The sequence below is a fragment of the Miscanthus floridulus genome, chromosome 1, assembly GCF_019320115.1.
Source record: "Miscanthus floridulus cultivar M001 chromosome 1, ASM1932011v1, whole genome shotgun sequence".
NCBI classification, from domain to species: domain Eukaryota; kingdom Viridiplantae; phylum Streptophyta; class Magnoliopsida; order Poales; family Poaceae; genus Miscanthus; species Miscanthus floridulus.
This window is the reverse complement of record NC_089580.1, coordinates 138821307-138846609: the sequence shown is the minus strand read 5'-3', so window position 1 is coordinate 138846609 and position 25303 is coordinate 138821307. Positions and strand designations below refer to the sequence as shown.

Sequence of the window (25303 nt, the reverse complement as noted above, 5' to 3'; positions counted from 1 at the left end):
ATAGAACATTACGGTCCTTCTACATATTGAACATTATGGCGTAATTCAAAATCCTCAGTCAGAAACATACTGAGTAAGCAACTCGTCATCTGAGTACCAATCCTCTACCACAACCTTTAGACTGTTCGTTTGGCTGTGGCTTGTCGTAAACGATCGTAAATTTCCAGCCGGAACAGTATTTTTCTCTCACACAAACCAGCCAACAGTACTTTTTCACGAACCAGCAACGATACGAACCAGCCAAACGAATAGGCTGCTTGTTGTTGTGACTAGGCTCACCTGCGTTGCCCTGATCTGCCTATCACCTATAGTAAGCGACCTCTGCTTCATCTGTGGCCTGAGACAAGAACACATTCTCCTCCTCCTCGTTCATGTGGCTAGGCTCACCCTCATTGCCCTGATCTACCTATCGCCTATATTAAGCGGCCTCTGCTTCATCTGCGGCCTCTGTGGCCTGAGAGAAGAACGCGTCCTCCACCTGCAAGCCTACCTCTGCTAGAGCGATGAGCTTGCTTAGTCTGCCAGTGTCGTTCTCACCCTCCACCGCCTGCAAGCCCACCTTTGCTAGAGCAATGAGATAGCTCAACCTAGTAGTGTTGTCCTCATCCTCGTCCCCCTCATCGGCCACCACAATCGGAGATAGAACAGTGCAGCTAGCTCACGTTCTGTGCTCATGTAACTTCTTTTCTTAAAACCTTGCATGGGCCACCTCTGCAGCATGGTCCTCGCTACATCCAATCCCTTCATGTATAAAATGCAACCAGTTAGCAACGCGATTATATTACATTTAAAAGCAGACAACAAAAATAACAAGGCTTTCAATCACTCACTGGCACACAATGCAACAACATGGTCGTTCAAGACCTGCATCTGTACTCTTGCCTTCTACCTTGCCTCCTTTCTTACCCTCTCCTCCTTTGCCTTCCTCTGTCTCTCCAACCCCCATTTATCAAGCCTAACACCGATCGAGTTATGAAATCGCGCTGTCTAGCAAACTCACGCATCTTGTTTATGTGGTCTTTAACGAAGAGGTCGATGAACTGAGGTCCATAACCAAACTTTCGTGCAATTACTTGCTTTACCTTGATTTAATTCAGGAACTTAGCATGACCATCATAAGATTTCCACTAGCATTTCCTAGTGCTCAGTTCAAACGAAAAATTAGATTATAAGTCTTCACAGTAGAAAAATATGATTTCATGTTTTCCACAACAATAACCAACCTCATCATAGTCAACCATATGGGTGGTCTCTTCCAAAGGGACTAGGCCATAGTTGGCTTTGACACCACATTCGCACATGACAGGAGGTGCTTCGATGATTATCCTTTCTTTCTTCTTTTCCTTTGCCTTTGGCGGCTCCGGCCATTGATTCTTAGGATCATAGAGCCACTCCTTTAAATGACACTTCGCAAATCCAAAGCGCTAAAAGAGAATAGATTAGTACATGCACGCATAGAGCTAAATATTTAAACTGATACACTTTCCACTTACTTCGTGCTTGTTGGGACACACAAACTCCAATGTATTCTCAAGATTTATCATAGCTCGATCTTCGCAATCGTACAGAGGAGGTTCCTCGAGTCATCTAACTACGGCTAGGTGCTTCTCCTTAGCCGTCATTGGCGGGGGGTTAGGGGAAGGTGGAACCCAATCATCGAAGTACTTACGTAGATGTCTCCCTCTCCACCAATCATCGAAAAGGATGTACCTTGGGTCAAACTTGTCTGGATCGTCGATCCACTGGAAAAAAGCACCTCTCATGGTCCTACACAATAATAAGATTCCACCAAAATATTAGTAAATTACTAACACAAATGAAGAAACAATGATACGGAGACAATCACTTACATTAAAACGACTGCATGTATAGAAGCAACGCGCAACTGTGTATGGATGTCTCGATTGAAACATGTTGGCCAGGAAACCACAGTCACAGTTAGGGGCAGGGAGATCAGGAGGGACCGAGGCATCTTTGCTAGACACGTCGGGGTATAATTCTATAAGACGACTCCGTTTTTGCCACAACTGCTCCCGATACATGTCTTGCATCTAACAAAACGGTTGAAATTTAACACCAATAAAAACATAAGAAATTAATATAAAAGAGAACCATTTGCATCACAACTAAACAAAAAATAACCACCACTTACGAACAAAAATATACCTTACACTAAATATGGTAAACTTACTTCTAACTAACTAATTATCCTTAACATTGACAATCCTAATCTTTATCCTTGAATCAACATTCTAACGAACTAATATTTTCCTACAAACCCTAACTACCAATTCAAATCCTTGAATCCACCATTCAAACAACTAATAAGAGTATCATTACCTTGACCGTGGCCGAGGAGGAGCTTGGGGAAGGTAGGGAGGGAGGCGGCAAGGGAGGACAGGGCGGCCGCCGGGCTCGGGGGAGCCGGGAGGTGTCGGCGTGGCCGCCTCGAGCAGGCTCAGCTCCAGTCAAACAAAGGCAGCAGAGAGAGAGAGAGCCTGCGACGCAATGGTTATGTCGGGCCTTGCCGCGCCATGGTCCACAGCGCGTCAGGATGTGACACGTCATCGGCCAGCACCTCGGCCGACTGCCACGTGGCCACTTTGCTGCGCCGCCATACATGGCGCGGCAGCGTGATTTTGCCGTGCCATGCGAATAGTCGCATCCAAAAGTGTTAGTTTTTTTAAAAAAAATTAAACAGTGTCAAATTAAAAAAAAAGTGTTAAAAATAATAAAAAAAAATCCATCCCGCTCGCTTGCCTCATTGCTCCCATCCTTTTTCTTCTGCAGTCTCCACCGATTCCCGTTCCCTTCTGGAGGAAGGAAAAACTGATGCAGGTCAGGCTCAGATCAGGGCTAGGCTGAGCTACAAGGTCCTGTTCATTTATCTTATAATTTGTATTTTTTAGTTAGCAAATAAATCGGTCGAAATAGTATTTCCACGGTCTTTTTCAACAAAGCCAACGGAGCCCGTCAATGCATCCATGGATACGCCATCGGCCAGTGCGGCAGGCATGGTAGATGCAGAGTGTGGCAGGCATGGTAGATGCATCCACCAATTATTGGTTGGTTTGAACTCTCCTCCACCTCTCCAACTCGAGCTTCTGCTTGATGCTTTTGCTAGGACGGACGGGCAGCGGCAGGACCAGGACCAGCTCCCGATTAAAGCATATACACTGCTCCTGGCAGCTCTCTGTTTCTTTGTGTTTGGGCGTCCAGGAGAAGAGAACCCAGGAACGGCCATCCTGGTTGGTATCTCTGAAATCGGTTTCTTATTACTCTTTGAACAAGTAGTATTACAAGAGTTCATCTGAAGTGAATTAGATGGGAGTGCTTCAAGCCTTTTTGTTGGTTGGTCCTCATGATTTACAAGGACGAGGCATCACCTGTTGTTTTGTTTCTTGATGAGCAGAGCACCAGGACACTTTTGTTTTCTACTCTTGATGAACATTTTTGGACCAAGTTTCTTGATGAGCAGAGCACCACCTGATCAAGGCACTTTTTCAGTTCTTTTACCATCTGAGCGTGGCTCAGCTCGTCATCAAGTGGTACAAAGCGTACAATCGGCTGGCGGCCAATTTTTTTTTATTTTTCTCTAATAAAAAACCGCTGCTATAGTATTTTCGCCGAACAGTAAATTTATAAGAGAAAAATACTGCTCCGACTAAAAAATACGATAGCATTTTCGTTGTTATTTAATAATTAATGTCTCATCATAGTCTAATTAAGTTTAAAAGATTCGTCTCTTAAATTTCATCTAAACTGTATAATTAGTTTTATTTTTTATTTATATTTAATGCTTCGTGCATATCTCCTCAAAGATAAAGATTCGACGTGACGAAGAATCTTAAAAAATTTGCAAAATTTTAGAAACTAAAGAGACACAAAAGGGAATCAACAATCCTTGGAAAACTGTCATCATCCCTCCCCTTCCCTCCTGCTGCTACAAAAACATCTCATCTCGCCCATCATCATCGTCATGATAGTAGTACTAAATACTAATAATAATACAAAAAAATCCAGATCAAATAACCCGCCTGCCTCCTCTAGCAAAGAGAGGAAGAACAAAATTTCCCCACCCATTTCTCTACACAAACACGCACCCACCCACCCTTATTTCTCTTCTTGTTTTTTTTTTGTTTTTTTTTTCTTGTCATGTTTATGTTACAGCGGCCGGTTCCTCTAGCTGGATTTTTTTTGTGATCACTAGACTAGAAGACGGATCCGACGATGCCGGTGGTGAAGAAGATCTGCCCGCCGCCGCTGCACGGCGACCCGGCCATCTCGGCGGCCGACTTCTTGGGCACGGCGGCGGCGGAAGACATGGCGGCGGCGGCGCGGCGCTTCCGCTCCTTCTCCTCCTGGAACTCGTCGCTCACGATGGCGTGGTACCGGCACTCCATGCTGCAGAAGGCGCGCTCGCCGCGGTACATGAAGATGTCCTTCCCGTCCAGCGCCCGCCGGCACATGTCGCAGCACGACAGGAACTCCGCCACGCGGAACGCCGCGCCCCCGCCAACGCCGCCGGGCCGGGCGGACGCCGGGCCGCAGCCTCTCCCTCCGCCGCCGCCGCCGCACAGGCTGGTGGCGCAGCGCCCGCTGCACCCGAGCTCCGACACCTCCAGCCGCGCCGCGCGACGCGGGATGGACACCCTCGGCACCGGCCCCGCGGCGGGCCGCGCATGCGGCCCCTCGGCCTCCAGCGCCGCGAGGATCCCGAGCCCGACGCCTCCGACGGCGTCGCGGTGGCGCCACCCACGGGGCGACGCGCGGTCCAGCGGGCTCGTCGGCGACGGCAGGAGGCCGTCGGCCTTCCACTGCGGGATCTCTAGCTTGCGCGCCATGGTCCTCGCCTTCTCCACCATGCCTCGCTGTTAAGAGAAGAGGGGAGGGGAGGACGTTCTCGCTGGCCGCGCCCGTGCTCCGGTGTCCTTGGCCGGCTGGCTGCTCCTCCTCTGGCTTGGTGGTTGTCCAGAGACCAGAAGAGGAGAGGTTGGAGGGGCAGAGGAGGAAGGCGAGGAAGTGAGAGGGAGAGAGGGGGTGGTTTCCTGTATTTGTAGCCCCTGCAACGGCGGTTTCCGGCCTTGCTGTGGGTTTTCTTTTCCTGCTACCTTTTTTTTTTTTGCGTGTGTGCGCTATATTTCTATTTTTATAAATAGCAGTTTTGTTGGCATCTCTCTCTGTGGTTAGAGGAACACACGGAGCGGTTGCAATATCTGTACGCCAGCTGGTACAACCAGGTTTTAAGTTTTATCTCGAATGTTGTAATAATAACTTGATTTTAGAAATATATCCCAGCAAACTGACCGAGTACACTTCAATACCACTATAAAAACATTATGTTTAGATATATATACAACTTTTGTCTATTTTTTCATCAGCCTGTCGCCTTCTCCATGTAATGTTCTACTATCTTCGCACTGAGTTCTCGACACACATATATTGCATTCTTCCTTATTCGATGACCAGACCCGACAGGAAGCAGAATTGTTAGGCAGGAAATTAATAGATTGAGCAAGCAAGCAGTGAAAATAGTGCAAGCTAGGTGTTATATTGGAACATTGAAGGCTATGTAATGGACAAGAGCATGGGTCGTGCGCCTTTTGGCTTCTAGTCAGAAATTGGGAGAAAGACCCATCTGATCCCATCCTTAGGTCTAGAACATCAAGTGAGGGTGTGGATTCAGGTTGATTTGCTACTCTCTTCATGTCACAAAAGCAAGAACAAGCTCAATTTATGTTAATGGAGACTCGATCAACCATAACAAGCTCGGTTTGGGTTAGGAGGGACTTGATTTTGAGGTGAAATAACTTCATTTGGTGACTTGCAAATCAATTGAACTATCGAGCGACTAGGTTAGCCATCGAGGAACTCGAATTTGGTAGGGTAAAGTTCAATCTAGGTTTGATGTAGGAGGAATAGTGATTGATCTTGCAATGAGGAGATAGGGCAGAGCTCTCTTTAATGGCTTGAATCAGGTTTGACTTGTGTGCATTTGGCTACTTAACTTTGGCAGTGGGAAGATAGAAACTAGGGATGCCATGGCATTGTTCGGAGGTCGGCTGGTTGGTGTGCTTTAGATATGAAAGGGAAATAAGGTTTCTTTGGCTTGAGCGAAAATTATGGAGAAATGGATGCAAACTCTAGCACCAATATATGTCAAGATGATGTAGTTTTTATGTAGTATTGAAGTGCATCGACATGTTCAGTGGTATATGTCTCTAAAACTGGACTATTGATGTGGCATACTCCCTCTGTGCACGAAAGACCGTCGTTCTCCAATTCAAAATTTGTCCCAGGAAAGGCCGTCATTCTGCAATCCGTATAGCTAACAGAGTAGGGTAGCAGCTGTACCCACTCCTGAAACCACCGCTCCACGTCTCACGCAAGAAAAGGCATCGTACCGTAATAAAAGAGAAAGAGCGTACACGTGGATGCTCTCTTCTCTACATATTTCATACCAGCATGTATTCTTTGTCGCTACGAGTACTCTCGAACGTTTGTGTCCTCTTGCTTGTTACAGAACTACAATGGCAGACTATCAGTCATTCATAGTGGTATTCTTATAATTTTCCAACCACCTTGGTTTCCGTGCTTGCATTATAATCATAGTCCTTCGGGAGTAACCATTTCTATCTTTTGTTTTTTCTCAAACTACAAAAAACAAGGGTAAAAAAAAAACAAATTCAGCATAGTTCGTTGCATATGTTATAAAAATGGATGAAACATGTACGTTGTAGGCATACATTCAATACACTATATGAAACGTGATGAGAGTCCAAAAACAAGACAGAGTAATGTAATAATGTACTAACAAATTGTAGAGCAAAGGTAGCAGAGATACATAACTACTGTATGTTTTAGAAAGAAGAAAAGCGTGTACTCGTAGAGTACGCATGTACGAGTAGCGACCAGCTGTGGTGGTGGAGGTGGGGCGGAAGGCGACGGGGATAGGACGATCTGTTCGCTGAAAACCATGGACTGACAGAAAAATGGTGTGCTGTGCTGGCTGGCTTTTAGGTGGAGCAGCATTGGAGTCTGCCACGGCCAATACATCACGTCACGTCACGTCGTGTCGTCTTCTTCTTTTACTCCCAGAGTCCCAGTTCCTGCCACTTGGTGACTTGGATGCTGGCGGAACATGCGCATCTGTTGCCATTGGCGAATGAAAGAAATTATCGAAGAATGAAATTATCGGGCGTCGTGTGTGCTTTGGCTTTGCTAAAACTCTCTGTGAGTAGTAGGAGTAGTTCTCTTCATGTTTGCGTGCGAGTACACTGTCTTCTCCTCCTGAAGTCATGGGAGTACTAACAGTAGTTCTCATCCGTGAAGATCGGCTGTCTTCTGTATCTCCATGATGTCACCTGTTCATCTTAAAATCAGAGAGGTCGAGTAGAGAGCAGAGGTGAAAGGTGATGTGACTTTAGTACGTACAGTACCGGGAACTCGTATCAATAGGTACGTAGGAGTATGTAGGATTATTACTGGGACTGGTTTTGCCAACTTGCCAAGGCACGGGTTTATTTTTCTGTTTTGTAAAAAGGTTTATTTTTCTGAAAATAATGGCGAAATTTCGTTGTACTACCACCGGTCAGTGTGATTTTGATGGAATTTGGACCAATCCTAGGAATCAAATGACTGGTAATAGTCGAATTCAAAACGTCCAGTTCACTCGTGCAGTGCGTCCACCAAAGCCACTCAGCTGGAGCGGGCCTGAGTTCAGCCAGTGGCCGCCACTGCACCACTGAATGGCATGAAGACGCGGTAAACAAAGCAAAATATCTGCGAGGTTGGAGTAGGCGTAAAAGATAAACGTGTCCGTTTCCGGCTGTCAATTGAAAATAGGCATCCACCTAGCCTGGCCAATCACTTTTACCTGTGACTAAACAATCATAATGGACTACTCGTATGGTCGAGAGAGACAGCGCGCCGCAGCACAGTCTGCCGCTACAGTGGCAGTGGCCAGTGGGAGAGTGTGTCTGGCAGGTGGACCCCGCGCACTCACTCGCAAGCAGCGGCGCCGGCCAATCAGGCAGGCGCGTTGGGATGGGAGTAGGACTGTGGGACTGGAAGTCGGAGTCGGAGCCCTGCCACTCGCTGCCATGCCCCCCCGTGTGGGTGTGCCGTGGCTGGGGGACGCGTGCGAGGACACGCGTAGGCGGGCGGGCGGGGTGCTCGTGTCCCCCGGCCGTGCGCACACGGCATCGCATCGCTGGTGTGGGCGTTGTCCCCCTTCTTTCTCGTCCTTCGCCCGGCTGGTGATGATGATGGCGTTTTTGGGAATACCCCCTTCCTTGCTTCCTCCTCCCCGTCCCCGGTTCCTGCATTCCGTTCCGCCCACTGTACGCCAGGAGTGCGGGCCCCGCTCTGGTTCTGTGGGCCGGCCGTTGGATACTTGGATATATGGAAACAAGGGCTCAGGCGCAATGCAGTTGTAGCTGGAAGCATCAGACTACTGTAGCTTGGTTGGGTTGTACGAGCGCGTATGGCAATTTGCACCTCTGCTCTTGGTTAGAAGGCGCTGCTCCCTACTTTTTAGTGCTCAGGATTTTTTATTTGACTCTTGTAGTTTTTATCAAGCCTTTAGCTCAAGAACTTTCTAATAGCTTTTGATTTCTAATTGACTTTTTGTTATTGATTTTTGCAATAAGATGTCAGTTTGTCGGCACACCAAAAATCAGAAAAAAAAACTCCTCAAAACATGTTTTCAATTTTGCTTCATTTCCAAGTTACTAGATTTCTAGTTTTTAAAAGCCACCTCAATAGCCAGAGTGTTTGTTTCGGTTTCTGGCTTGTGGCTAACGGAAACCAACAAAAGCTAAAAACAAACAAAACCCTTAAATAATTAGTCGGATTCTAATGATAATTTTACTCTTTTTGATACGTGGGACTCAATTAGAGGTGACTTACTGTATGCCTTAAATGTTTGTTTTATTATTTCTTCTTCTACTGCGCTCACTCTGGCTCCCTTGGCCGCGCCATTGCCGCCTCCGTTAAAGTTCCCTATGCCGCTGCCCACGTCCACCACCTAGAGCTCCGCTTTGCCATCGGGGTTATGTAGGGGGCATCGACGATGGAGGTGGGAGGGAGGGCTTCAAGGTGGAACGGGCGGCTGTGGTTTGGATGGTGGCACTAAGAAGAGGTGGGAATTGAAGCAACATGGACGAGCCGAGCTTGGCTCTACATAGTCATGGGTGCAGAATGGCCGGAGAACCGGGCCAAAATTGGATGGTGGTAGCTTATGCACCTGAATGGATATACAATATGTCCAGATAGATAATAAACTTGATGTATCTATAAAAGTTAGAGCGACTTTATTTAAACCCAAAATAGACGCTAAGCACATCTTTATTTAAACCCAAAATAGACGCTAAGCACATCTTTCACCGTATCTCGCAATCGACAGATCAAATCTGTGGACTCCGTGCACGCACAGCGGATCATAATATATATATATATTCTCCTGTTTCGCTGTGACCAGGACCTCGCCTCTTTTATTTATTTTTCTGTCAGCAACAACAATTAGTTGCAGTCGTAGCCATCGTCACCATCAGAATAAACCCGCAACAAGCCCTGGGTTGGGGCCTCGCGTCGCCGTGGTAGCGGCGCCACGGCCATTTTGGTCCTCGCCCTGTCCTCCCGGGCAAGTCCACCCTCCGGTCACGTGGCCCTCGCCCGCGTGTGCGCCCGCCATTCGCCGGGGCGCCAGGCCCGCACGCCCCGGGCCCCGCGCTACACGACAGGGACGCACCACGTCAGGCCGGGACCCTCCCTGACGTTGACGCATGCCACCCACCACTAATGGCCCTGGGGGCCCACCGGCGGGTCCGCGGGTTTATTATTTGCGTCCAGACCCCTGTGAGTCATCAAACGTACTGTACCTATATACAGTATACTTGTACCGAAAAGCTCAAGGGCGTGACCGCAAAATATTGCGAGCCGCGGGGCCCGCGTGGCGGTGAGAGGGGAGGAAAGCGACAGGAGTAGGTGGGGTGAGTACCAGTACTACGTTCACTGTACTCAATAATTTCCCCCGCAGTGTCCTCACGCACGGTTGGGCCCCCATCATCACCCGTGGGGCCCGCAGCTGGTGGGCTTAGAGGCCATGAACCTGCGCACTGTATACCAGTCGCCGTCCGTGATGAGTCTGCTGCCGTGTGAGTGATAGACTTTGGAGGCCCCGGGCGGGCCCCGCTCAGGACAGGGAGCGCCGGGGCCCACCCGGCCGGTAATGACCATGATCGATCTATCTATCCGTCGAGCTCCCAAAACCTAAATTGCGCAGGCATTCGCTGAGGGACGAAAAGCTGTTTGAATTTCGGCCAAAATTTGGGGGGTGTCATTTGATTTCTCTCCCTGAACCTGAACTCAACTCTGCAGTTCGTCGAAGCCCCCTCTTTAATCTGATGGCCGATTAGCAATAATTTGAGAATGGAGAGAGTGACGTTGAGGCAAAGAAATTAAAGAGGCTCTGTCAAGGCTGAATGATTTGGCTCAGACAACGTATTAAATGGGTTTGAAACAGGATGCAGATGCAGTCGTTCAGTCTGTACCGTCGCTACCAGGGTACAGTGGGGGCGATTAGTGCACTTCAGTATGTCGTTACAAAGGAATCCAAGATGGCTCCAACAGCAAACGGTAAAGCCGGTGAAAGGAATGAACGACAAAACGAAAACCATGAACAAATCTGATATACAGAGGCGAACGCGCTCGTAGCGCGGTGGCAACGTCTCTGGTCGTGGAGCATGCCCACGCAGGTTCCATTCCCAGTTGGAACGAACAGGTGTTGCATAGGGTATTTCTCCATATTTGTTTTGTATAGGTCCTGAACACTCGCGTGGTGCTACAACGAGACTACGACGTGCCCGTCGTCTACGAGACTCGTATGGCTTCAGTGATCTCCAGAAGGACGTTTGAGGTGTATGGCCTCTAACTTCTAGGGGTATGCGTGTGTGTGGTGGTGTGAGTATATTATGTAGAGTACAGATACACAACTTGTACACTAGAAGTCCAGGCTCAAAAAAAAAATCTGATATACAGAGGTCTTATTTCTCCTATATACTAGTATTGATCAAAAAGTGCAGTTTCCCTTTTCCGAGAAAGAAAGAGAGCAAGATCTCAACTTTCAATAGAACAACAACTACCAAATATTTGTTTGAATAAGATAATATATAAGATTTTTAAAAGAAAGATATATATTTATAACCAGATCTGCTTAGGGAGAACATTACAAGAAAGTACTATAGAAGAGCTCAACTGCCCGGCAACAACTTCACCAAGGAAAGACAACGAAGTACACGGGTCAATCAACAATGTATTTGGAATGCCTTCAATAGAACCCACAAGTTAAACAGTCCTACGGACATGAGCACCGGAGACCGGTGTTTTCGCACCATCGACGAGTAAATTTGTATTTGCTCGTCTGGCTCGGATGGTGTGTTCGGAGGGTACAAGGGTTTATACTGGTTCGGGCGGAACGTCTCTATGTCCAGTTTGTTGCTCCTCGTGTTACCGGCACTTGGTTTACAGTAGAGATTACAAACAGACGAGAGAGGAAAATGATCCCAAGTCTCTTTTGGAAGGAGTGAATGGGTGCTGAGAGTTCGATTGCCGCTCAGTCGTGTGCTCGTGTCGTGCTCTTGTGTTCCGATTTCGTGTTTTTTCATCCCCTCCATGAAGCGCCCTGCTTTCTCTTTTATAGACGAAGGGAAAGCGCGGGTTACAGAGGGGAAAAAGTAGAAGAACTAGAGAGAGAGAAAGGCTTCCAAGATCGTCGGTGTCGGGTACCATAAAACGGGGTACCCCGAAAGTTTACCGAATGAATCACTTAAGCCCTATCAAAGATGAAGCCAAAAGGTAAACCATCGTGGCATTGTCCGAGCCTACTGGCTCTCCGCCTCGCACGGGAGGCCTCGACGGCCTGCCAAGTTTCCACCTCACGAGAGGCCACGCACGGGAGGCCTCGACAAGGAACCAATTCTTCGTCTCACCCAAGGCTCCACGCGTAAAGCCTCGAACGAGACAGCGATTCTCCGTATCGCTCGAGGCCAGCTCGGCAATAACCCGTCGCCTCTGCCTCGACCGGGCTCCCCGACAGAGCGTCACGTCCCATTAATGCGTCAACCACTCCCGCAATCTCAGCCGGACGACGGCTCGACACCGCAGAGTGGCCGACGGGACAAGAAGTCGCATCAACGCCATACCGACCAGGACAGGGCGCGGCTAGGATTACCGGCCGCTGTGTTTTGGTGTTGTGCCCACGATCAGTGCCTGCACTACACTGTGCCACGTAACCCCTGCCCCGGAGACAATACGGCATGGGGAGTCTAGTCCGGGTCACCATAGCCTCGGAATCAGCGTACGAGACCAACTGTTCCCTCCAAGCCTCGGCAATCTACATCAGGGTCTCGGCAACCTCGGGATCCACGTCTACCGAGACCCCCACGATGGCTCGGTCTCGGCACCAACTGAGCCTCGGCTTCTCGCGCAGTCAACACACAATGACCAGCACGTCGACCGCCATGCCCGCTTCGAGATAACACTGGAGCTCCCACGACGCATAGGATCGGATGTGCCCAGCGCGTCGCCCCAGTACTTCAAGGACGAGACCACTCCGTCGCCCACGCCACCACAGTAACAGGCTACAGGGCTCGGACATGCCGCCTCCGTCCACACGACGCCGTGTAGCTAGCGAATGTATCACCCTAGTCCCCCCTTCAACTATAAAAGGGAGGGACCTGGGCCGTTTCTAGGATCGGACACGGACGATTAGACCTATGCCCACACAACGAACTCACGCATAAACACGCGGACGAACGCTCGAGCTTCCTCGCTGCCTGAGATCAACATCTCAAGCAATCCACGCCGCTCCACGTAGAGACCTGGGACTAGCTCCCTCTCTCGCCCTACTTGTAACCCCCTACTACGAGCACTTCGGTGCAAGGAATACTAGATCGATCTCTCAAACTGGACGTAGGGTGCTCATTACCCGAACCAGTATAAACCTTGTGTCTCTTTGCATCACCATTCGGGATTAGGAACACGCAGTATAAATTTACAAGTTGGTTGAGGGCCCACCGGTCTGAAACATCGACAGTTGGCGCGCCAGGTAGGGGCCTCTGCGTGTCAGCTTAGTCGTCCCAACAAGTTCCGGATGGCAAACCCCGTACGACTGCTACGTCTCGGCACGGTGATCTGGTTTGAGAGCTTAGAGTTCATGTCTCTAGGATGTGAGTACGATATGGTACTTCTCACACCCCGAGCCCCGCCGACCGATGACGACGTCACGCACCCACAGCCCAGGCGCAGGCGGCGCCCGAGCGGCCGCTCTCGTTGCGCTCTCTAGGCACGACGCGAGCAGGGCCACGCCGACACCACACGAACCTAGGGCGACATGCCGCGCCCAACCGGTATCCTATGCCCAGTTGTTGGCACAAGGTCTCTAATTGGGGACCTATCTAGCCTGAGCCTGGACAAGGGAAAGACGCCGGTGGCATGCGGCAATGCCCCATCATCAAGCTCTGCCCCGCCACCTCCTGAGGAGCCAGCTCCGACGAAGTAGAACCCGACGATGGCACCATCTCGGTACCCCTTCGGGTTGAGAAATGCCGCCGCCTCCTATGCTTATGCCTATGCTTCTACTCACGCGGAGCCCTTGGGACACCACCAACGTTTCGCCCTCGACTTTGGTATCGCGACTTCGACTCACTCCCACGCCGACTCCTCGGAGGAGGACAAGGCGTGGGCCGGAGCGGATTTCTCTGGGCTTCACGACCTTGAAGCCATGCGCCGCTTCTTGGCCGCGAGTGACTATTGCTTCGGCTACTCCGACTCCGACGATGAAGGTACTTACGATCCCACTCGTGAGTGCTTCCACGTCGGACTCAGGATGCCAAGCACGGACGATGAGGACGACGGGCAGGCAATCGTACTCCGCTTCGCCAGGGAACAGGCGATGCCACGCCCTCACGCATTGTCGCACCAGCAGCACGGAACGAGAACCTTGCCCTCGGACAACTTCGATGCCCGGACCTGGAGCAGCTCCGAGAGCTTTAGGCTAAGGTCGAGCAAGATCGACTCCTTTTGCAACAGCTTCGAGACACTCTCAAGCAGGAGTAGTAGGGTTGCGGTGACGGCGGAGGAGCCCGGCGGTGGGCCCACGACGTCCACCACCGCATCAACGACGACGAAGGGGGCGAGCATCCCCCAATCTTCAATTGCGCTAGCCAGAATGTCATGGTTGTGGCGATGCTAGTCCACGCGATGCCCGAGTCCTCTACCACGGAGGGGCGACGGGTCCACGGCGAGCTCCAGGATCTCCTAGAGACCGCCGCGGTGCAGCAGGCCGAGAGTTCCACCTCCCGACGGCGCGAAGCTGCCTCGGCACCACATCGGCAGGATAGGGAGGCCTCGGTTTGTCCCGAGCCCGCTCGGGCACCGACAATCAACAGGGTCCCCTTGCTGCACGACCGCCTCAACAACCGGCGTGAGGCACGGGACGACCATGAGGTGGTCAGTAGGCGATGATGCCATCACAATGAGGGGCCCGTCCGTGGCTACCATCCACACTGAGGCGGCCGCTACGACAGTGGGGAGGACCGCAGCCCCTCTCCTGAACCACCTAGCCCCCGAGTTTTTAGCAGGGCCATCCGTGGCGCTAAGTTTCTAGTCCGGTTTCGCCAACCGGCCAACCTCACGAAATATAGCGGTGAAACCAACCCCGAGCTTTGGCTGGCCGATTATCGCCTGGCTTGTTAGCTAGGTGGCGCGGACGATGACCTGCTCATCATTCGCAACCTCCCCTTGCTCTTGTTAGACTCGGCATGAGCCTGGCTCGAACACCTTCCTTCCTCACAGATCCACGACTGGCGCGACTTGGTTAGGATCTTCGTTGGGAACTTCTAGGGCACATACGTGTGCCCTGGAAACTCCTGGGACCTTAAGAGCTGTCGCCAGAAACCGGATGAGTCTCTCCGAGACTTCATCCGGCGCTTTTCCAAATAGTGCACCAAGTTGCCCAGCGTCGGTGACTCGGAGATTGTCCAGGCTTTCCTCTCTGGCACCACCTGCCGAGACTTGGTCCGAGAGTTAGGCCGAAACGTGCCGCGCTCGGCTGCCGCACTCCTCGACATCACCACCAACTTTGCCCCGGGCGAAGAGGCAGTTGGAGCCATCTTCCCCGACAACGACGCCAAAGGGAAGCGGAGGGACGAGGCCACCGAGGCCTCGGCTCCCCACCTCCCGAGGAAAAAGAAAAAGGGTCGCCAGGGGAAGCAGGAGATCCTCGAGGCTGATGTAGTCATGGCCGCGGAGCGCAAGAATCCTCGAGGCCCTAGGGGCCCCGGGCTCTTTGACGACATGCTGAAGAAGCCCTGCCCTTATCACCAGGGCCTGGTGAGGCACACCCTCGAGGATTGCACCATGCTCCGGCGTTATTACGCCAAGCTCGGGCTCCCCAACGACAACACCAAGAAGAGGGGCGCCGGCGACCGGGATGACGACAAGGACGAAGGGTTCCCCGAGGTGCGCAACGCCTTCATGATCTTTGGAGGACCCTCGGCGTGCCTTACCACGCGCCAGCGAAAGAGGGAACGCCGAGAGGTCTTCTCAGTTAAGGTGGCCACTCCCCGATACCTCGACTGGTCTCGGGAGGCGATCACCTTTGATCAGGATGACCACCCCGACCATGTCTCGAATCCCGGGCAGTACCCACTCGTTGTCGACCCAATCATCGGCAACACCCGACTCACCAAGGTATTGATGGACAGAGGCAGCGGCCTCAACATCCTCTACGCCAATACCCTAGAGCTCCTGGAGCTCGACTGATCGTGGCTCCAGGACGCCGCCGCGCCTTTCCACAGCATCGTGCTAGGGAAACGCACTCGACCCCTCGGGCGCATCGACCTTCCTGTTTGCTTCAGTACCCCCTCCAACTACCGCAAGGAGGTCCTTACCTTTGAGGTGGTTGGATTCAGGGGAACCTACCACGCCATCCTGGGGCGGCCGTGCTACGCCAAGTTCATGGCGGTCCCCAACTACACCTACCTCAAGCTCAAGATGCTGGGTCCCAACGACATCATCATGATTGAGTCCACGTACGAACATGCATACGACTGTGACGTCAAGTGCATCGAGTACGCCGAGGCTCTCGTGGAGGCCGAAACCCTCATCGTCGACCTCGACCGACTCGGTAGTCAGCTGCCCGAGCCCAAGCGTCGAGCCAGGACTTTTGAGCCCGCGGAGGCTGTCAAACTCGTCCCAGTCGACCCCGCCTGCCCCGACGACCGGGCGCTGTGGATCGGCGCCACTCTCAACATCAAATAGGAAGCCGTGCTCGTCGACTTTCTCCGCGTGAATGCTGACATGTTCGCATGGAGTCCCTCGGACATGCCGGGCATACCGAGGGAGGTCGCCGAGCACGCCTTGGACATCCAGGCTGGCTCCAGACCGGTGAAGCAGCGCCTGCGCCGATTCGACGAGGAAAAGCGCAGGATCATCGGCGAAGAGGTGCGGAAACTCCTAGCGGCTGGATTCATCAAGGAAGTATCCCATCCAGAGTGGTTAGCTAACCCTGTGTTAGTCAAGAAGAAAAATGGGAAGTGGAGGATGTGGGTAGACTACACCGGTTTGAATAAAGCCTGTCCAAAGGTCCCCTTCCCATTACCCCGAATCGATCAAATCGTTGACTCCACTTTGGGATGCGAGACTCTGTCTTTCCTTGATGCGTATTTCGGTTACCATCAAATCAAGATGAAAGAGTCCGACCAGCTCGCGACTTCTTTTATCACACCATTCGGCATGTACTGCTATGTGATTATGCCTTTCGGCCTCAGAAACGCAGGGGCCACATACCAGCGGTGCATGACCCAGGTCTTTGGCGAGCACATCGGGCGAACCGTCGAGGCCTATGTAGATGACATCATGGTCAAGTCCAAAAAGGCTGGGGATCTCATCTACGACCTGAAGATAGCCTTCAAATGCCTTAGAGAAAAGGGCATCAAGCTCAACCCCGAGAAGTGTGTGTTCGGGGTCCCCCGAGGCAAGCTCTTGGGATTCATAGTCTCGGAACGCGGCATCGAGGCCAACCCGGAGAAGGTCTCGGCCATAACCAGCATGGGACCAATCCAAGACCTTAAGGGAGTGCAGAGGGTCATGTGATGCCTTGTGGCCCTGAGCTACTTCATCTCGCGCCTTGGCGAAAAAGGCTTGCCTCTGTACTGCCTCTTGAGAAAATCTGAACGCTTTTCTTGGACCCCCGAGGCCGAAGAAGCCCTTGCCAAGCTCAAGGCACTGCTCACCAATCTTCCCGCCCTGGTACCGCCAGCCAGGGACGAGGCCCTCTTACTCTACATCGCCGTAAACGACCCAAGTGGTCAGCACGGCCATGGTAGTAGAGAGGCAGGAAGAGGGGCACGCTCTACCCGTCCAACGACCTATTTACTTCATCAGCGAAGTGCTCTCCGAGACAAAATGCACTACCCCCACATCCAGAAGCTAGTCTACGCCGTAGTCCTGGCCCGGCGCAAGCTGCGTCACTACTTCGAGTCCCACCCAGTAACCGTGGTGTCATCTTTCCCCTTGGGCGAGATAATCCATAACCGGGAGGCCTCGGGTAGGATAGCCAAGTGGGTCGTCGAACTTATGGGGGAAGCCTTGACTTTTGCACCTCGGAAAGCGATTAAGTCTCAGGTCTTGGCTGATTTTGTGGCTGAGTGGACCGACACCCAACTGCCACCTACTCAAATTCAGATGGAAAGCTAGACCATGTACTTCAACGGGTCCCTGATGAAGACTGGGACAGGCGCTGGTCTGCTCTTCATCTCACCCCTTGGAGTACACATGCGCTACATGGTTTGGCTCCACTTCGCTGCCTCCAACAACAAAGCCGAGTACGAAGCCCTCGTCAACGGCTTGCAAATTGCCATCGAACTTGGAGTGCGGCGTCTCGACATCCGGGGTGACTCGCAGCTCGTCGTCGATCAAGTCATGAAGGAGTCAAACTGCCTCGACCCCAAAATGGAGGCGTACTACAAGTTGGTACGCGGCCTAGAAGACAAGTTTGACGGTCTCAAACTCAACCACATTGCGCGGAAATACAACGAAGCCACGGACGAACTGGCAAAGATGGCGTTGGCATAGGCTCCGATCCCCCCAAACGTCTTTGCCAGAGACCTCCACAAGCCTTCCATCGACTGCGCCTCGGTAGCGGATGAGGGCCCACCAGCCAAACCCACCGCAGGGCTCGACGCCCCCTCTGCTGTCGAGACTCCTTCGGTCGTGCCCGAGGTCATGGAAGTCGACATGGAGCCTCCCCAGACCGACTAGGACACGGACTGGCGAGTCCCGTTCCTTGATTGGCTTGCTCAGGGAGAGCTTCCTACTGACAAGACCAAAGCCCAGCGGCTTGCGCGACAAGCCAAAACTTACGTCCTTTGCAATGGCGAGTTATACCGACGAAGTCCATCTGGCGTCCTCCAACGATGCATCACCACCGAGGCAGGCCAGGCCCTACTTTGGGACTTGCACGCGGGCACCTACGGGCACCATGCGGCGCCTCGGACTCTCATCGGAAACGCCTTCCGCCAAGGGTTCTACTGGTCGACGGCGGTTGCTGACGCCACCAAGTTAGTACGCTCCTGCGAAGGATGTCAGTACTACGCGCGGCAGACGCACCTCCTGGCCTAGGCCCTCCAAACCATCCCCATTACATGGCCGTTTGCCGTGTGGGGGCTCAACATGGTCGGGCCTCTGCAGAAGGCCCTCGGGGGCTACACCCATTTGCTGGTAGCAATCGATAAGTTCTCCAAATGGATCGAGGCTCGCTCGATCAATCAGATCAAATCCGAGCAAGCAGTGCTGTTCTTCACGGATATCATCCACAGGTTTGGAGTTCCAAACACCATCATCACCGACAACGGGACACAGTTCACTGGCCAAAAATTCCTGACATTCTGCGACAACCACCACATCCGTGTGGCTTGGTCGGCCGTAGGACACCCAAGTACAAACGGCCAAGTAGAACATGCTAACGGCATGATCCTACAAGGCCTCAAGCCAAGAATTTACAACCGGTTGAAGAAGTTTGGCAAGAAATGGCTCACCGAACTCCCATCGGTCATCTGGAGCCTGAGGAACACTCCAAGCCGAGCCACGGGGTTCACACCTTTCTTCCTGGTCTATGGAGCCGAGGCTGTCCTCCCCACTGACTTGGAATATGGTTCCCCGAGGCTACAGGCCTACAACGAGCAAAGCAACCGCACCACCCACGAAGACGCCCTCGACCAACTGGAGGAAGCCCGAGATGTGGCGCTACTACATTTGGCCAAGTACCAGCAAGCCCTACGGCGCTATCAGGCCCGGCGCATTCGAAGCCAAGACCTGAAGGTAGGCGACCTAGTGTTGAGGATAAGGCAGAGCAACAAGGGCCGCCATAAGCTGACCCCGCCGTGGGAAGGACCATACATCATCGCCCAAGTGCTGAAGCCCGGGACCTACAAGCTAGCCAACAAGAAGGGCGAAATTCTCAACAATGCTTGGAACATAGAACAGCTATGTCGCTTTTACCCTTAAATTTCCAAGCATTGTATACATTGTTTCTCGAAATACAATTAAGAAGCGTTCTTCAGTTGTTCTAATTTTTCAAGAAACCCCGTGAGCCCATCAAGGGCCTCAGCATTACGATAACGTCACAAGGGAGACATGGCTCTGCTTCTGCAGAACCGAGCCTCCCTCGGGGGCTAGATGGGGGATTCCAACCTAAGTTCCACACACCATTTTTTAGTTGTTTTTCAAAAAAATTCCTACACCAAAACTCTCTAGCACGCTCTGACGAATCGGTTGTGAAAAACCCAAGGACCGAAAGTCTGTCTCAGGGCCAGAAGGCCGGTAGAGTTGCGAGATGGCCTACGCCTTCGGGCTACGGCACTCCCTCACCACCTTTTGCCCAAGGGGCGGCTTAGGTTCTAAGGGGGCTTTTTTGCAAAAGACATCTGATCAGAGACAACAGAGGGCAGAGGCTCGAAAATACAAGAAAAATGATTAAGAAGCACGAGTACTTAAAAAAAAGGGGCCTCGATGGCCACAAGCGTTATGAAATAAAGTTAATCCCCATTCTATTTACATGGCCTCTTGGGCCCAGGTCAAGGCTCAGGGCCTCCAGCATCGGCTAACGGCGAGGGAGGGACCACCTCCTCTTCGAACAGCTTGGCCAGCGCCGTACCGGGGCCCTCCACCACCTCTATCAGCTTCACGACCGCCTCATCGGCCTCCTCGTCATCGTCGGGTAGGACGTAGCCATCACTGATGGCCTGGAGGTCAACGCCGATGTAGTGCGAGGTGATGATGGCCAACGCGCGCTTGACACCCGTGTGTAGCGCTCCTTGGAGCTGCTCACGCACTTGGCCGCTCAATGCAATCAGACAGCTCCCAAGGGAGCTGCCTAACTGAACCCCCTCGACCTCCAGGGCCTCGTAGGTGGTACAGGCGGCACCTTTCAGCGTGTCGTGCTCCCCGATCTCGGTCTCGAGCACCGCCTGCACCGCGACGGAAGCCTCGGCTGCCCGGGTGACCTCCGCCTCCAACTCTGCGCCAAAGGAAATGGAGTGGGGTTGAGCGCAAAGGAAAACAAGCCAAATAGGGATGGAAGCCCGCGGGACTCACCCTTGGCCTTCTGCTCCCAGCGTCGGGCCTCGACCCGAGAGGCCTCGGCTTTCTCTCCCCAGTGTTGGGCCTCGACCCGGGAAGCCTTGGCCTTCTCCTTCAGGCGCTGGGCCTCGACCCGAGAAGCCTCGGCCACCCTAGAAGCCTCTCTCCCTAGCTCTGCATCACACTAGGGAGTTAGGGGGTGAACACAAGAAAAGCAAATAAAACGAGGGGAATAGGACTCACCCTCGGCCTTTCCCCTCCAGACCACAGCCTCGGTCCGGGAGGCCTCAGCCACCATAAGGGCCTCATCCAAGGCGCCTTTCATCAGCTGGTGCGCACTTTGCTCCGCCCCTAGCTACCCAGCAAGGACCTTGCCCGAGGCCGTCGCTTCTTCAGCCCGGGACCTGAAGGCATCCCGATCACCGACGACGCGGGTCAGCTCCTCGTCCAACTCCTTGACCCACGCCGCCAAAGGGGTGACCTGCTCCCGGGATGTGGCCGCCTCGACCTTCGCATCGGCACAATGAAGACAGAGGTCCTCCACCTCCGCGCTCCGTGCCGCCAAAAGCTCGTTGGCGCCGGCAAGCAGGCCCTTCTGCCGCTGGAGTTGGTCCCAGACGTCCCTCTCCCACCGGAGAAAGACCGACTTCCCGAGGGACCGGGTCTCGAGCTCCTAGGGAAGCAGAACAGGGGTCATTCACTACAAGAAAACTCGGAAAAAGACAACACCACAAGAGAAAAGAAAGCGCGAACCTGGGTGACTCCGGGCAGATCGTCGACCACCACAGACAGCGCTGTCCATAGTTACCGCTCCACCAGCTGGTGGTATTGCTCGAAGGTGTCCCAACGCCCGCCCTCGGCCGCATCCTCGAGGGCGAACAGAGGCTCCCCCTCAAGGTCGTCCCGGCTCTACCACAGGACACGCGGGTGATCCCACCCACAGGGCTCGGGTCATACCCGCACGAGGGCCGAGCTTCCCTCGCCCGGAGTCGGAACCAACTGTTCCACGGTGCCGGCCACCTCGGTGTCGACCACCTCCTACGCCCGGGAAGTATCATTGGAGGAGATCGGATGGACCTCCACCTCCTGGGCGCTCTCCCGCAATGACGGCGGGCCTTGAACCAAGGGTGCCACCGAGGCCTCCGCCGCCTTCATCCCCACTTCTTGGGCCGACAGCCTCACCGCAATCACGTCGGCCTCGGTGGTCCTAGGGGCTCTGGCCTCCGCCATCGTGGCCTCAATAGTCGTGAGGGCTCCGGCCCCCGCCGCTGCGGCCTCGGTGGTCCTAGGCACCCTGGCCTCCGTCGCCTCGGCCTCGGAGACCCTGGGGCCTCGATCTCGGTGGCCTCAGCAACCGAGGGCACCTCAGCCCCATCCGACTCACGAGCCTCGCCCTCACGGGGTGGAGGCGCTCTCTCCCCCGTCTGTGTTTGGGCCGCCTCGGCAGCCCCTCCTTGGGTGGCTGGCTCCTTCGGGTCGACCCTCACCGATGCCGCGCCACGTTGTAGGACGGCTTGCGCCTCCGCCACCCAGTGGGCGGTGGAGCCGGGGTTCACCTTGAGCGCCTTAAGGGGCGCCAAGTTAGGCACCTCCATAGGTCGCCACCGGCTAAGGACAAAACACTTACAGGGTCAGCACGAGACCGAAGAATGAACAGAAAACGTCGTGGCTCCACCAAAAATATGCTTACCTCGAGCAGGGTTGCAACAGCTTCGACACGACGACCCTCATCTGCAAAGGCGGTGGCGGCGGCAGAGGCACGGCCTCAGTATCCACCGGCGCCGGCCGATCCTCAATGGACCCCGGCGCCCCTCGGTCCTCTGTGGGGGCAGTTGCATCGCCCCCGCCGCTACCTGCTCCACCGCTGCCATCGAGCCCACCAGGCTGACGGCACGCTTTCCCAGCACCCGCGCCTTGGGCGTGTCGGCCTCGGCCCCGAGGCAGGCGATTGCCGACCCCGAGGCAGCTCCTCCTCCTCTCCCTAGGAGCACTGGGCTGCTTGCCGATGCCCCGGGCACTGTCTCCCCGATGTCAGGGAGATGGTCTAGGGGACCCCGCACCATCTCGCCCTCATCATCTCCATCTGAGGCGTCTATCGATAGCGACGACGATGGGGACGCCTCCAACGGGAGACCATCCTTCCTTTGCTACCGGTGGCGCTTATCTAGTTCCTCGCGCGCAAGGATCTTCTTCGTGCGCTTCACCACCTTGGCGTCCTTCCGCCTTTTCTGCGCCTCGGCGTGCGCCCAGTTTACCGCCTGCCGCCTCACATCCTTGGGAACGGGCGGTGGGGAGGCTCGCACATCCCTCATCCCTTGTAGGAATGGCGAACACAGATAAGGGAATAAGAAACAATGAGAAATGGGGAGGCCTCGGGGGCTATGGCGGCACATGACTTACCAGCTAGAGGAACCCCCGTGATGGGCGCATCATGAAGGGGGTCAGGCCACTGCCCCTCAGCTTTGCCTCCACCCTCCCTCACCCGGCGAAGAATTTCCTCGTCGGAAAGGGCAGAGGCAGACATCCGGATGCCCTCGATCGGCTCATCCAGCCTCATCTCGAATAGGCGCCGCCACCGAGCCATCAGCGGTAGCACCCTCCGGTGGTGGAAGGCAGCCATGACCATAGCCGCGGTAAGGCTATGGTCTCATAGCCTCTCTAGCCCCTCTAGGAGTGGCTGCAGCTTGGGCTGATCCTCCCTCGGGACGCCATACTTCCACCTCTCCGGGCAGCTCCCCACGATCTGCCCGGTGTAGGGGGGAAGTCCACCGTCGTCATTGCAAAGATAGAACCAGCTCGTGTACCATCGGCGATTGGTTGACACGAGCTGGGTCGGAATGTAGAGGTGCTGACGGTCCTAGCGCACTTGGAGAGTGCAGCCGCTGGCCCTCACCGCCTTCCTCGTGCCCGATGTACCCATCGGCTTGGTGGTGTGCCCCGCCCGAAAGAGGTGGAGCCATAGCTCCTAATGGGGAGCAATCCCCAGATACCCCTCGCAGACAGCAACGAAGATGGCCACCTACATGATGGAATTAGGGTTGAAGTTGTGGAGCTCCATGCCATAGTAGTGCGGGAGCGCCCGCATGAACCAGTCCACCGGAAGGCCGAGGCTGTGCTCATGAAAAGACACGAAGCTCACGATGTAACCGTCGCGAGGCCTCGGCTTCGGCTCGCCCGACGGAGCGATCCACTCTGGCCTATTGGGGTCGGTAACCGGACGAAGAAGTCCGCCATCGACGAGCGACTGAAGCATCTCCACGGTGACGTCGGATGGACCCCAAGGGTCCGCCTTGATGACAACAATGTCGCCGACCATGATTGCGATGGAGGGTTCGACTACGGCGGTGAGTCTCTCTCTCCCTCTCTCTCCTCCTCACCTCTCTCCCTTCTTCCTCTCGGGGCTCTCTGCTCTAGCGGCGGCTCAAAGGCGGCAAAGCTAATACAGGCAAGGTAAGGAGGGGAGGGGCGAGGCTCGTTGCGTATTTATGCAGGATGAAGGCGAAACGGACGGGCGACAAAATCAGGGAAGTTTCCCTCAGATCCGGCGCGGTTAATCCCGATTCAATTTTACCGCTCACGTGCCCACCTTTTCCTCATTAATCGCGGGAACAGTTACGTCCCATCCGTTGACACCACGTCGCGTCCGACCACTACAGCGGCAGGCGTTGTTTCGCCTCCCCGAGAAAATCGCCTTAAAAGGCGCGCCAGCCGTTGTCGAGCCGATGGGGGAGATATCCCCCCACCCTATTCCTTTTAGATAAAGGAACTGGGTGCCGAGCCCATTACGGTCTAGGGATTCGAAGGTTGGGCCCCTAAGGGTTTCGACAGCCCCCCCAGGGCAACAGAGTCAGGGACGGCCGCGGGCGAGCCCACACGGGACCGAGGCCCAAGCAAGCGAAACGCTTGGGACGCCCTAAGTCATGTCCGAGACCAGCAGGGAGGTCTCCGAATGGGATCCCACCGTAGGGAGGCACCGAGCCACTGGGGCCCAGCGAATGGCCCCGGCACCCACTAGAGAAACCCTCTGGTACTCTTGGAGTGCGTCTCTGGACCGCTAGCCGACCCCTAGCGAACGGGGCATGGGCCTCCACTCAGACTCACCCGATAATAGCTCACCGGAAGTGCCACCGCTCGCGCCCATCGAGGGTAGCTTGGCATATTCCACCCCTCCATCCGAACGAAAAGGAAGCGCGAGGGTCGTACGAAAAGCTAGGAGAACCCCTGACGGCCCTCTTGCTCCATGCAGAGGCTAAGGGGCTCTTCCTGCAATCTTGTTGAGACCCAGTGACCCAGGCTCACATTCGAGGGGGCTCGGCAAAACAACCCCTCCTTTCAAGCGAAAAGGACGCGCGAGGGTCATTCAAAAAGCCAGGGGAACTCCTAACGGCCCTCTCACTCCATGCAGAGGCTAGGGAGCTCTTCCTGCAGATATGCCAAGACCCCGTGACCCAGGCTCGCACCCGAGGGGGGCTTGGCAAACAAACCCTCACACGCGAGGGGCGTACAAAAAGCTAGGGGAACTCCTGATTGCCCTCTTGCTCCGTGCAGAGGCTCGGGGGCTCTCCCTGTAATTTTGCTGAGACCCAGCGACCCAGGCTCGCACATGAGTGGGCTTGGCAAAAAACCATTCTATCCGAACGAAAAGGATGTGTGAGGGTCA

General features: G+C 54.0%; 1 protein-coding gene across 1 annotated transcript; it reads right to left on the bottom strand.

Moving 5' to 3' along the window:
- Positions 1-3880: 3880 nt before the first annotated feature.
- On the bottom strand, positions 3881-5036 carry LOC136542309 (FCS-Like Zinc finger 13-like). Its single transcript, XM_066534684.1, has one exon. The coding sequence runs from the start codon at positions 4863-4865 to the stop codon at positions 4212-4214; it is 654 nt and encodes a 217-aa protein (XP_066390781.1). The 5' UTR covers positions 4866-5036; the 3' UTR covers positions 3881-4211.
- Between the last annotated feature and the right edge of the window lie 20267 nt (positions 5037-25303).